The sequence below is a fragment of the Sycon ciliatum genome, chromosome 2 (assembly GCF_964019385.1).
Source record: "Sycon ciliatum chromosome 2, ocSycCili1.1, whole genome shotgun sequence".
NCBI lineage: Eukaryota > Metazoa > Porifera > Calcarea > Leucosolenida > Sycettidae > Sycon > Sycon ciliatum.
Window position 1 is genome coordinate 21984227 of NC_088644.1, and position 14439 is coordinate 21998665.

The 14439-nt window shown below is 48.2% G+C and overlaps 1 protein-coding gene across 2 annotated transcripts; it reads right to left on the reverse strand.

The window, feature by feature from the left end:
- Positions 1–795: 795 nt before the first annotated feature.
- On the reverse strand, positions 796–12842 carry LOC135809216 (protein kintoun-like). 2 transcript variants are annotated; one of them, XM_065322511.1, is made up of 15 exons: positions 12469–12842; positions 11547–11642; positions 10133–10201; positions 8875–8996; positions 8228–8289; positions 7870–7934; positions 7456–7537; positions 6902–6975; positions 5708–5994; positions 5269–5329; positions 4816–4898; positions 3959–4128; positions 3203–3549; positions 2340–2537; positions 796–1728 (listed from the first exon to the last, which is right to left on the reverse strand). In XM_065322511.1, the coding sequence occupies exons 1-15, from the start codon at positions 12508–12510 to the stop codon at positions 1171–1173; spliced, it is 2316 nt and encodes a 771-aa protein (XP_065178583.1). In that variant the 5' UTR covers positions 12511–12842; the 3' UTR covers positions 796–1170. The 2 variants fall into 2 exon arrangements, with proteins under 2 accessions (XP_065178583.1, XP_065178581.1); XM_065322509.1 differs by having other exon boundaries at positions 3203–3552; positions 12469–12841.
- Positions 12843–14439: the final 1597 nt, after the last annotated feature.

Consider the following 14439-nt stretch of genomic DNA (forward strand, 5'->3'; position numbering starts at 1 on the left):
GACAGAGAGAAAGCTATGTACAGTTATGAGTATCATTACGCTACACTGTTTACAGTCCATGCACAGCTGAGTCACTGTGTATACATGTACATAGGTATGCAGAATGCTGTGCCTGGTGAACTTCAAGGCTGATCATTCTTCGGCACACCGTTCTTCAACGCCTGACTGTAATGTACAATAAACCTGTGACTAACGACCACCCCTTGGGGCCAGAGAAAGCGGTCTTTAGTGGCAGGTGGACCTTGGTTAGAGGTTTGCACCGCAAGTTGATATGTGAATGTGAGACCGTACGTGCCTGGCGCAGTTGTCGGTTGTACCAGGCTGATCGCTAGTCACAGGTTTTACTGTACCAGGCTGGTCGCTAGTCACGGTAGTCTTTAGTTACACGTTTTACTTTTCCTAATTAGTCCTTACTTCCTCCCCCAGGGTGCAATTATTTCCTGGGCTCTCATTATGATTGCTGCAGAAGCAATCCTCGGTTGATTCTAAACCAACCTGTTGGCATACGTTTGTATGCTTGTCTGCTGACGGCTTTTTCGCTGATGCGCATGCAGAAAGTTGAACTGCACTGCTGCGCTGCATCGTCATGCATGCTCACGGCAGTCATCCAGTGAGCTCAACATCCGGCCATGGGCAGTGGTGCAGTGGCCATATGAAAGGAAGGGTCTGTAATGATCAATGTTATTGTGATGCCTGCAACATGATCTTTTAAAACTGGTGGATCTACACGAACACACACACACACACACACACACACACACACACACACACACACACACACACACACACATGTGCTTAGTTCTTTATTGTATTGCCATTGGCGCTTATGTTCGGCCTCACACTTTCATCCGTCTTCCTCCTTTTATACGCAAGTTGCAGTCCTGCCAGATTTACCAACTTCGTGGAACTACATGCCAAACAATAGAGACACGTAGCTCTCCACAGGCATTTCTTCATTGCCCAGAATTGAGATCCTACAACAATGAGTTTTATATCGTGACTTCTAAAAATGCATGTGCTTCCAAAGTAATAATAGTAATGAGTATGATCTAGTTGTGTGATGGTTTGAAGTCAAGTCAGAGATTCAGCTTACATATATTTGGTGAGATCAAGTCTTTGCCGCGCAGGAACACAAACCAGTCATCAACGCAGCACTGCTACAAACTGCTGCTAGTCATCAAGGTCAAATATCAAGGGGTTTCCTAGTTCCAAAGTTGCAGGCAGCCCGTTGTCACTGCTGGCAGTGGGGACTGCTGGACTATCAGGGAATGCAGTGCTATCTGGCTTAGAGTCACTGGGCATCCTCACATTGTCACTACAGTGCAAGCTTTGCATCTCACTATCATCAGCCTGGTCCCGGGCTGTCTGAACCGTTCCGGATGATTGCGATTCCGTTCCCTGCTCTATTTCCGTTCTTGAACTGGGGACGCTCTCTACGATAGCAGATATTGGTAGGGAACCATCCGGCAATTGGCTATCAACCACCTCTGACCGTAGATGCTCGGGCGCAGAACTGCCGTTATCGTTCATACTAGGGTCTGCTTCGGGTTGCTCCCCATCCACCCAGATCCCGGAGTGTGTAGTAGCGTTGGTGTCATGGCCTTGCTCTTCGTTGCTGTTTGAACTTGTTCCGTTCTCCTGTTGATCTGAATGAGCACTGGCAACATTGATTACACCGTCAGTTGGCACTTCCTCAGCACCTGGGACCGGCTGCTTGAAGTCTACAAGCTGTTGCAAAGTAAAGGAAAAAGAAAGAAAAAAGAAGAAGAATTCTTTAGATACTTTCCCTTTTCGCATCCCTCACACTCTAAAGAGTAACAGTACTACTATTCATGAGTTTGAGGGAATGAAGAAGGGAAACATTTTGAAGAAACAATGATGTCGTCACCAGGACTCGAGCCAGGGACCTTCGCTAAAGGTCAGCGATGCTCTAACCACTGAGCTATGGTATAGTAAGAATACGTCTCATGTAATAATTCCAGTGTAGCGGCTTTTCAAACAAGTATTGACTGACCCGGTACTAGCTGAAGGAAACAGACACGAACAATTGCAGAATGAATAAAGTGTGCATGTCTAGCTGTGCATGAGTGAAACGGACTGGGTTGACCCAGCTCCCCGCCACCACCACTACCGCCGCAACCGCAACCACCACCACCGCCACCACCGCCACCACCGCCACCACCACCGCCGCCGCAACCACCGCCGCCGCTGCCACCCCTTCACCGCCACCACCAGACTATGTCGCACCGGGCCTGCAGCAATCCTTTCCACTCGTTCACAGGAAACAAACCGGGCACACTGATGCAGAACACATAACAGATCACTGTCACGTTCCATACCTGTAGTTTATTGCTTGCCGGCCCGACAGCAATGGAAGTCCACAGCACTTGACTCTGCTCTTCTTTTGCAAGCAGAACAAGAATGCCAGCTGAAATGGAGTTCGTTGTGATGACATGGAACAGCTCATCTGCCTTGCAGCTCGCAATGACAACCCGGTAGTGCGTTTGTGTGGCGACTACATCCCAGTCCAGAATTGCCTGCAAAATGAAAAATATACACGTACTTTAAAAAACCAGGGGGATTTTTCTCAACCGTGGATCGCACAGACTTTAGTGGCAGTCCATGGTCAGTAACAGATACCCTGTGGGATTTTCGGACAAAGACAGCGCTCAGCTCAGATGCACATCCAGTCCAGCTCCGATCCAGCCCGGAATGGCTGGGTTGGCTAGATGGTGTTACAAAACCACAAGTTCTCAAGGGTGAAAGGCCTTCCCGCTTGTGATAATTATTGTATTCGTTTCAATGTTGTATCTCGACTCCGCCGTACCGCTGATGTTCACTGCATGGTACACGCTATATGCGCTATGTATGGTTTACTGTATACACTGTCATTGTATGTTATATCATGGGTATGCTTTCATGTACACCGTTTTCATGCTATAAATAGTTGGCGATCTTGGACTTTAGTTATTATGTTCGATCAAGTGAAATAATGTTTTAATTAAGAAGCAATAGTTGTTCTGGTGCCGTGTGGTCGTTGGTTCCTGACAATTTAGAGAATCAGAGGGTTGCAGAGGGTTCACAACAGACGGAGCACTAAACTAATGTGACTCAGTTTAATATTCCCTGTTTGACAATGAGAGCTACAGGGAAGACAGATTTCATATACTTATGTTTTTTTTTTGTTATCAATCCTGCTCACCTTTTCCGTAGTTTCTTGCACATGAAGATTTGTGGGTGAGTCAACATGCCAGAACATACTGATTTCAGACTTGGACTGACTCAGTTCTAGTTCTGGGAGACTCTCACTGCACGCATAGCCAGTACCTGGTGCTGTAGAACCATTGGAGGTAGACTCGTCACGGCCATCATCGCCAACACCGGACTGAAGTCCTTCAGCGGGAGTTGACTCTTCTGCAACATCACACTCCTCCACAGGCTGGCTCTTCTGCATTGCCTGCATATCCGCTGAGCTGAAACTGCCTGAACCGTTGGCTGCTGTTACATCCGTGTCAGTGTGCTCCAGCTTCTCTGCATCAGTGTCTTCCTCTGCTAGATAGTTCAAGTATAGTGGGACGAGGAAAAACCGAACGGAACTGGGATACAGTATCGGATATAATTCTTGTTCACATAAAAAGACTGAAGGCAGGCACTGGATTTGTGTTTCGAAGTCATTAGAACCTCCAACATCATCTGCATAAAGGCCGAGTGTCCTATCCAGCTTCATTCTTCACAATACTAACTATGGCCTACATGTAACTATTACCGACTTGTATGCAGTACAAACTGATGCACATGTACATGTACATTGTATCATGATAGAATACAAAAGACTGCGGCTCAAATGGTACCATGGCAAGTACATGTACATGATTGTATTCAAGATGCCAGACAGAAAGTGAACTATCGCGGCGACAAGTTGCCGGACTAATTGTCACCATGTGCACGCTCTTCCTACCTTCCTTTCCCTCATCCTCATCCTGCTCGGCGGATGTAGTAGTTTGATTGAAACTTGCAGCTGCATGAGAAGCTGGTGGCGGCAGGACATTCAAAGTCACCACTAGCTCTCGCTTTGATTTGTCAAATGTCGCCGAGCCACTCTCCTCATTGACAGCATACGGTAGGGCAATGTGTTCGCGTATTTGTAGTTAAGGTCACCACACAAGTGCCAGGCGTGGCTGATCATGACTAGTAACCAGCAGGCAACATGATATGCAAATTACCCTTGAGACGACCGGCATGGGTCATTTCAATGGACTAAAGTGAATAACATGTATCAACAGACCACTATGCGCAGTTCTCAGCTACTACTTGTACTACTACTTCATAAACATCTGAAAATTAAAAAAAGCGAAGGTGTGTTCAGTGCCACAGTCTAGTTTTCATAGTGCTAGAGCTGCACAGTTCAGGGATTCAGTGCCCGCAGGGTTCTAGCCAAAGGGTGATAAGCCCACCCCTCCCCCCCCCCCCTACTCTGATGGTGCGCCCCCTACTCATTTTTCCATTTGTGTGGTTTTTCGGTCCATACAACGAAAATGCGGCCACAAATCGATCGTCACGGGTGCTCTGTGCACCCGTACGTTGCATTCTGAGGGACAAGGCAATAGTGGAACATAGGAAAAAAATGGGCGAACTATTTGTTTCCCCTGCCTCCCCCCCCCCCCCCACACACATAATGTTTTCCTGGCTAGAACCCTGGATTGATATTATTCATTGGGCCAATATTCGTTCGGAAGATGCCGGGAGTGCCTGCATCTGGCAAGTCCAAATTCGGGGAGCTATACTGGACATGTCAATTAGCATGACTGTGAGGATATCTCCAAATCCACGTCCAGGGACTCGATGGTCAGCAGCACTTCCTTTGACAGTACTTCCAACTCCACACCAGTCATATTGGCCTGCAGAGAGTGAAATGACAATGGTCACAAAGCAAGCCATAGGGACACAATCCTTGTCATTGGATACCTGCTCCCAGATCACTTCATTCACGGTTTAAGATATCTATAAACGTCACACCGTAACAGGGAAAGATGGCCAGGCAAATCCATTCAGTTGCCAAATCCTATAATAGGCTTCTTTCCGGCACCACAGGTCCAGGCATGATGATTAATTAACCTACCATGCACGTGTGCTTCGGTTTCAAAAACACGGAAGGAGATAGTCAAACACACATGTATAGCAGCAATGCTATGTCTGTGCATCAAGTTGTCAGGAAACAAAATACGTCCAAAGGTAAGTCTATTTCCAATTACATGTAGATGCACTTACACACTTCGGCAGAGATATGGTGACGACAAGCTGCTTAGGCCAGCATCCGGGACCAGCGTCTCTGCAAGGGTGGAAAGACACAGCAGATGTCAGTGCCGCTGCAATGCACTGCGACTTTGCATCGACAGCATCACCTATGCTGTACACTGGCCTTCAATGTCCCTCGGGCCCTAAAAATTCCCCGCTTTTCAAACAGAAAGGCTAATCAGTACTAAGTTAGAGCAGTACAGTAGCTGATTGCACTCTTCAAAATTCAAATCAGAAGGTCTATCTCTGCAGTCACACCGCTTACCTGGCCATTCTGAAATCAGAAGGTCTATCTCTGCAGTCACACCGCTTACCTGGCCATTCTGAAATCAGAAGGTCTATCTCTGCAGTCACACCGCTTACCTGGCCATTCTGAAATCAGAAGGTCTATCTCTGCAGTCACACCGCTTACCTGGCCATTCTGAAATCCTGAATATCAAAGTAGCCTCTTTGTACTATTCTGTACTGCGGCTGCGATAGATTCGCTGTTTGCAATTCACTGGGCCTAGAAGGCCTTGAAGATGCTGGAGGTGCTACCGCTTCCTTCCCCTTAGGTGGGGCTGTTGTCGCTGGAGCAGTTCTCCCATTAGATAATAGAGACGATGCTGATGATGGTTGCTTTTCGTCTGCGTCCTTGTAGGGGTACATACTTTCAAGCTTCTTGGAGAAATCGTCAGCCGGCTCAGGCATGTCGCTCGGCTGCAGCAGAGAGACAAGAACAGATGAAAATTACGTACCAATGATCAAAGCAGGTGAAGACTGTCACGCTTGTCTGCTTCTGGTCAATGAAGTTGACGCCTTGGTCACGCGACATTCCACATGACTGGGGATGCCCCAGAGGGAAAGGGGTCACCCGGGACAGTGGCCCGGTTGAATGGTAGAATCGCCGGCCTGAAGAAAAACTGCCAGGTTCAGACTCCAACACCTGACCCAGGTGTTTATAAGTGACTTGCTTCTACTCAAAATACTTCTTCCCGCGGCCTAGGAGTGAAATGTCCTTCTTAGTCTAGGTTCCAGTGATCGTGTCTCCAGGGGCGAGTAACCCGGTCGGGTGCTCGGCTGAGCACGCTCTGCTAGACACCTGCAGGGGACCTGGGTCAGTGTGTCATCCAGGAGCATCTCTGACAAGTCACATTCATGATCTATTCTACTTGCCACTCATCACATGTTTGACTTGACAGTCCTCGCAGCGTCCTCAGCCCTCACAGAGTCCTCAGTCCTCACCTATAAATTAATCCTGCATTGAACTCGTCATGTGATCAGCGATGGATACTCTATACCATTAGCCTGTGGTGACACTGCAGGTACAGCATCATCATCTTGTAACTACAGAAGTATGTGTACTAGGCTCACTAGACCCCTAGCATACATGTATTGTAGCCGGCACAGACAACCCTGTTGGCATGCACGCATCAACAACACATCAAACATTTTCAATTCCTCAGTCAACTGCAGGTCCATTTTACGGGTCATTGAGTGCTTTGGTATTCTTGTCGAGTGGTCTGCTACTCTCTCTCTCTCAGGTGTTGGCAGCACGACCCCGTGTTGCATCAGAACCAGACAGTTCACACTACTCGTACTCATGCTGGCCGGTATCTAAACCAACCTTCGCTCCCGGCTTTCGTAGGACAGATGATTGCGGTTGACCCTTGTATTCGACATGTTTCAGAATACGATAACCTGCATGGGGATAGAGAACAAGAAGATCGAGGAGGAAGAGGAACCAGAGGAGTAATTGAAGAAAAAGAAGAAGCAGAGGTAGAGGAGGAGGGGGAGGAGGAGGAAGAGGAGGAGAAACCAGAGGAGGAAAGGAAGGAAAAAAGGAGGCGGAGGAGGAGGCCCGGGTATGGCAGATGTTGAAACAGTTGATTAGACAACTATGATCTATATCATACTCTTACAACCTAGAACTCCACCGCCCTACCACTACTCCTCTGCCACCGCCACCACCACCACTGCCGCCACCACCGCCACCACCACTGCCACCATATCTGTATCATCATTCTCCTACCCTGTTCGAAGGCACACACCAAGCAATGACAGACTTGTCTGCCATAGAATTGAAGTCCCCACACACTGAAAATACATGTATGATGTCAACAAATACCGGATGATGCAGGCAGCACATGAGAGCGGAGCACTCTGCATTTGACATCTTACCAGTGGTAAGCAGTTTAGCATTTTGCTTTTGTTCAAGGCCCTCAAAACATGTGTCAATGACCAGCTTCTGGAATCGTTTATCCTGCAGTGATTGCAACAAGTCAACAGACACATATGACGGGGTGATCTTGTACTTCCTTTCCCACAAAGTATCACGGCACAAACATCACCTCGAGCCCTTGGATTATCACTAACATTACGTGTACAGTACTCAAACAGCGACAGAGCAACCAAATCCTTCCTAGCCGTTTCTCAGAGTGTCGCGTCTGAAAGAACACACCTCAGAAGGCATAACCAAGACTGCTATTCACTAAGCATATATACCGGGAGAAGAGATGGCAAACCGAGAATCTTAGACACCTGTCTATGTACAAACTGGCGTCCTGATACTTTCAGGTGGCACTATTAGCTGACCTTCTTGGCAAGCTCCAGCGTACGCTCGTTGAAGATAATGTCAATCACAATGCAGCGCTTCTTGGCTGTAAACAACATACGGACATGGGTAGATAAGACACGGCTTCAACCCTATTCCAAACTGAGCTCAAGCGCCTCATTCTTGTCTCACTAACTTCCCAGGGTCTCCATTGTACGCAAAAATAACAGGCACAGCATTCATCGTCATTGCATACTGCATAGTTCTGTAAAACTTCAATTTCTCCCTTGTCACTGTTGCCTGGACACAATATATAGTACATCTGAACAACTGTCTAAATTACGTGTGCTACAAATAATACCCGTGATCGGCGTGATGATGGCACAGGGTGACTCTCACCTTTATCAATGTCTTCCCGTGCTGCTGCAATACTGTAGGGTATTGACCAGTTCTGGCCACCACTGTCACACGTCAATGCAGCAAGCAAGCAAGCATGCAAACAAACAAGCTGAGAGGTCACGGATCGCCTGAGAGTTGAAACCTACAGGTCATGTACAAATGCTTTTAGAGAGCAAGGCCTAATATAAGGACTGCACTGCCCAGCACATGATGACCCTAGAGTAGATACTTCAAATAACGGCCCACAGTCCAACAGTGGAAATCAACAGGGAAATAGACAAGAACCTTGAACCTTGCCCGGCTTTCAAGAACCTTGCCTTTCCATAGGTATGGTCATCATGTGTACATGTATAGGTCCAAAAGAAAACTACCTAGTCTTCCGAATCACTTTGTATATTCTTTCTTCTCCTTTACCACCGTGCAGTCCTGCTCAGTCTGTGACTGGTTTGCTCAACTTGAGAAGAAGATGCCATGCTGTAACTAAGTTGAGATAGTCATGAGTTCTAGGATAACCTTGTTACTTGATGGTGCCACGGTAAGCATGGGTGACAAGCAGCAACAAACTCACGCATTTAACACCGGGGGCTATGCATTTCACACGGGCACAGCACAGCAAAATCCACATGGCAAAAACCAAGAAGACTTACACTCCATCTGCATTTGTCACTCTGGTGGAGGTGGCCATTTCAATTTCCGGTGCATGGCACACGTTGAGAAACACTTTCTTTGTTTTCTCTGCATCGGTGTATGTCTTCACCACAAAGCCAGGCTAGAGCACAGATCATTAAAACAAACAAATTCTTTGGTTCGTTTAACCCAAACAGATGAACATGCACAGCCACTAAGCGCAAAACAAACTGCGACAATCTTCATGTGCTGCAGTCAGGAGCTGACCACTCGGAGCTGGCTCAGGGCTGTCATCATTAGCTGCTGTTGGTGTGTGACTGTGTGTGTATGTGTATGTGTGTGTGCACGTGTGTATGATTGTATGAATGTATGCAGGCGCGTAGCCGGCAGTGTTTCAAGGTTGCCCGGAACCCCCCCCCCCCCCCCCTCCGGGGTTGCATCGCAGACGACGAAACCGTCGAGACTCTCCTGAGTGCATGTACATGCAGTCCCTGGAAGTACAAAGTGACAGTGCGGTGCATGCTCCACGCATGGTCGGTGCATGCTCCACGCATGGTCGGTGCATGCTACCGCATGCACTTGAGTGAGGTGTGAAACTTCACAAGTGCTTCGTCCGCATCAACTAGCTGGACAACTACAGTTATTGTAAAAGTTCGTTATCATGTTGAGTATTTTAATCCAAATTCTTAGATGTGAATGAACCACAACATGTACATGTAGTAATGTAAAGTCCCAGATTGGGCCTCTTAGAAGCTTGGAATTTGAAGATACCCTGAAGCTTTTGACAGGGGCTCTGCCCCCCCTCCCTCCACCCCGCAAGGGGCTACGCCCCCTTGACCTCCACCGGGGACACCCCCTCCCCCTCCCCCCCCCCCCTGGTGGAAGCCCCTTCCTAAACCCTTCCGGCTGGTATGCGTATATGTATGTGTGATACATGGTGTGTGTGTGTCTTGAAAGGCAAGCTGAGGCTGCGCAAGCGCCTCGTGTTAGCTGTCACCCCCCCCCCCCCTCCCGATCAGTCTTATCACAAAAGAGAGGTTAACATGCACTTTATTTCTGACGTGACGCGAAAGTTCATGCAGCTCCCGTTATTTGGCTCGCGCGTCGAAAAACAACGCGAGTGACCTGCAGCTCACGTCGAAATTTGAAGTTTTACGCCAAATTTGACATGAAATTGCGCGTCACGTCGGAAATAACGTGCATATTAACCTCTCTATTTTCTTGCTACCCCCCCCCCCCTTCCCTTGGACTAAGTCGAAGACGAGCATACTCTCTCACCTTTGGATGAAGGAAGGTGACGTCGCTCCCACGTTCCTTTTCAAGCTCTGCAATCTCCTTTTCATAACGCTGCCATGCGTCAAAGAGGAAAGCAGAAAAGAGATTACCGGTACACAATGTGCAAGCAGCTCAGACACCATAGAGAGATACGTCATAGAGAATAGCATAGCGATACACCATAGAGAGATACGTCATAGAGAATAGCATAGCGATACACCATAGAGAGATACGTCATAGAGAATAGCATAGCGATACACCATAGAGAGATACGTCATAGAGAATAGCATAGCGATACATCATAGAGACTAGCATAGAGAATAGCTTCACAGGAACATACATGTAGAGCTACTGGTCCAGCAGACCTGACTGGTTTGGCTTTCGTCACACTACTTTTCCACCAACCAACCCACATGGTGTTAGGCAGTGAAGGGGAGATGAACAAAAAAAGTGCAAGCAGCTGCCAGTAGTATGCCTAACTTGTCGTCGTTGTCATAACTGTTATTTGCTATTGGCAATAGTACGCCTACGAGTATCTCTGCTGTGTTGGCTGCAGACCAGTTCTAAAGGTTGTGTGACATGCTAAATGCCTGCTTCACATTCACTCATGACCTGGCGGGGCACTGATTGTCCGCTGTATGCGTTCGCACAGCGTCTGTACTTTCGAATAGTTCCTGGACTGAGCGCAATGCACGTCAACAGCCATGTGCTGTCGAGTTTCCTTACACGTCACACACTTAGAACTGTGGACAGAACTGCTGCATGCTCCATGGCCCACAAGTCATAGTTGTCGCTTTCAAGCTCTGTGCACTGACTTTGGTACGCTGGGACTGTTGGTGGTTCAGTGATTCTGTTCCATATCTTTGCATGTGTAATTCGGACTAATTCCCACTCTCAGGTGGAATTGCTAGTAGACGACAACAAGTTCTCAAAGGGTAGGGATCTTTGCTATATGAGCCGCACACTGGAGTAAAGCAGCCAGGTGTGCGCAAACATAGTACCAAGCCAATGGTTACGTATCAAGTACTTCAATGTGTGTACATGAAACCCAGGGTTAGTCCTAATCAGAGAGTCGTCCCTGGCTTGGACTCACCAATCAGGACCACCTTAAGTATTTTTTGATTGGTCAGGTAGTTTCATGGCCTTTCATACTTTGTGACTGCGGGTACATGTGACTGCGGGTACATGTGACTGCGGGTACATGTGACTGCGGGTATATGTGACTGCGGGTACATGTGACTGCGGGTACATGTGACTGCGGGTACATGTGACTGCGGGTATATGTGCCCTCCACAGTAGGAAACACGTGTTGGTGGCCAGCATGTTGGTCTGGTGATGACCTGACCAACCAGACCGCTTCCGGAAGGCCTGCCAATAATTCACTGGGACACACATGTACTCGACTTCTCGGTCTCACCGCTTTGTTGGCGGGGTCAGAGATCTCTTCAGCGTATTCGAACAGCATCTTGCGGAAGTCTTCATTTTTCAAGGCCTTCCCAATCTTGTCCACCTCCTTCACAGCACACAGCCCACACACGTACAGAGAGAGAGAGAGAGAGAGAGAGAGAGAGAGAGAGAGAGAGGGGGGGGGGAGAGGGATGTTCCGACAAAGCACCGCCACGATCTGTTCAGTGGGATAATTACAAATCTTTGAAGCTAGGAAGAAAGAGTCCTTCACCAGTTTCCATGGTTTCACCTCAACGCACTGTGTACAGTATTTCAATGGCCAGATCCAAACCTAAGTCCTGAACCTAAGTCCTGAACCTAAGTCCTGAAGATCCAAACCTAAGTCCTGAACCGAAGTCCTGAACCGAAGTCCTGAACCTAAGTCCTGCAGAAACATAGCGTAGTATTACATACCGCTGACCTCCCAAACCACCCCTGCATAGCCGTTGTGAGAGGTGACAGTAGACTGGTGGTGATTGATGAATCATGCAACTTTACTATGCACGGTGGTGTGTAGTACACTACTACATGATTGTCCATTGTACGTGACATTCTAAACACGTGACGGAGTCGTACCCAGACTCCCCCAGACTCCCTGGTTCTAAAACAGTTGTTCCTGTGCATGTAGATCTACATTGACCCCCCCCCCCCCCCCCCGATCATCACTGCAGGGACCCCCCCCCCCCCAGTATAGTACAGGAGGGGGGGGGGGACTTATGAAGATTTCCGTCCCACTGATACCTGGTAGTCCATACATTTGTAGTGGTGAGCTTCGGAAGGTGCCAGGAAATGGGCACCGCCTCAGCAACATAATTTGCACCAGTTCACTCAATCTACAATACTACTGAAGTAGTAAAATAATAATATCAGGCATGGCCAAGCGCGGCACCTACCTCGGAGGTCATTTCGAATCGTTCCTTTGACGCTTGTGCCATACTGGCTCCTGTTCTCCGATACACCACGGGCACGGCGGAACTGGCGCTGCTGCTGGCGGTCCTGCTAAGACTGAACGTTAGGCTAGGCAAGTTACCAATGGAATTCGCTGGCAAAAGAAATACGTCGGACTGAGCGAGTGATGGGACGCTGGGCTTGTCGGTAAGAAACTGACTTTGTAGAAGTGCAAGCGTATCGCTTTGGCTCTTACTTCATACTGAGTCTCACGCTATTGGCTTTGTCAATAAACCCGTTCTCAAGTAGTAAAGACTCTGGAATTCATTCTCTAATTATTTACGAAGACGTTTTCTTTCATTCGCTTTGCCGCCAACAATAGTTACATGCGTATCATGCCATACCGCGCACTGGTGTAACAATCGCTGTCACTGAGCCCGGTGCTGTGCTGTTAGTCGCGAACTGTAGTCACAGCAACGGTTGCCACTAGCGGCGGTCCGGACGTATGCAGCGGCCCAGTCCTGATCTCCACCGTCAATCGTTGTTTCGGGTCACTTCACTCATCCGTACCAGGGTCGGTCGGTCGGGTTTATTTTTTATTTTATTTTATTTTTTATTTTGGTTTACGTCCATGTGCATACATCATTACATGTATGGTACAATGTACATCGAATAGCTTTTGAAGTTTTGTCTACCTAGCCAGTCGATCAAATCTGACTGTAGAGTGTAGTGTAGATAATCCAGCGCAGTCATTGTCCCATCAGATCCAGGTAGGTCCCCTCCAGGACCAGATCTTGGCCTCGCTGGCAAACGCAGGCCCGGAGGAAGGAGTTGGGGAGTGGTCCGGCCAACCTTTGAGGGGGGTGCGGGGGATCTCCCCCGGGAGAAATATTTAAAATTTACGTGAAATAGAGCGAATTTGGGCATCTCTAAGGCTCCAGAAAATGCAGAAAATTATAGTACTTCAAAGTAAAAGAACACAAACACAACTTTTTAACCATATCAGCCATACAGTGCCGGTCACGGAGTCCTGAGCTACTTCGAAGCACATCACACGTCGGCAAAACAGTCGAGTCATGTACCTCTGGATTTTTTACACCGGTTTTGCACGAATCACATGGACCATCCAGCTGGGAAAGTGGTCCGGCCATGGCCGGACCAGCCTGACCGGTTCCGCCGGCCATGAAACGAGTCTGACGAGCAGCTCTCATCTTGAAAACTTCTGTAAATAGCGACAAGGTGGCGGAGCTGATGCTGTTTCAGGACCGATTGCGGATCGGAGATAGAAGACAACGTCGTCACCAAGCGCTGCATCCTGTCATTTGGCTAGCCATGGCTGCTTCTGAGGTGGATATCTGGACTGCTATTATTAGGGTCGCGCCTGTACATATAGTGTAGTCTGTACATTTGCATGCACTATAAAAAAAAAACATTTTGCGGTCGGGTGAAAAAAGACGGTCGGTCGGATGACCCGAAACAACGAATTAATTCTGGATGGCCTAATAGAGAGGTTCTGCTATACGTGAAACGTAGAGAAATCACGTAGAGAGCAGGTGTCTGGGTTAGAGTCTACGGCTTCGCGTGTTTTGGCTCCAGATTTCTACGCGGAGATGGGGTTCTCTTCGTTGTGGCACACGCAGAGAAAATGCGTACGGATTTGCTGGGTATCAATCAACTGCATGCAGAAAACTGCCAAATATGGAAGGGGAAATTCCCAGTACACATTCCACGTGACTTCTCTAGGTGAAACGTAGAGCAGAACAGCATTTCTTTACGTTACGGGAACGCGAAGAAAGTTCGCGTGATTCTTTGCGTCGCGTTCCCAACACGTAGAGCAGAACCTCCCTAGTGGTGTGCACCAGGGAGTCGTCAAATACGGTATTTGACGACTCCCTGGTGTGCACGGGTATACCGGTAGTCGGGTACCCGTGCTACCCGTGAGGACCTCGGGTAGACGGGTACCGATTAAGAGAGGT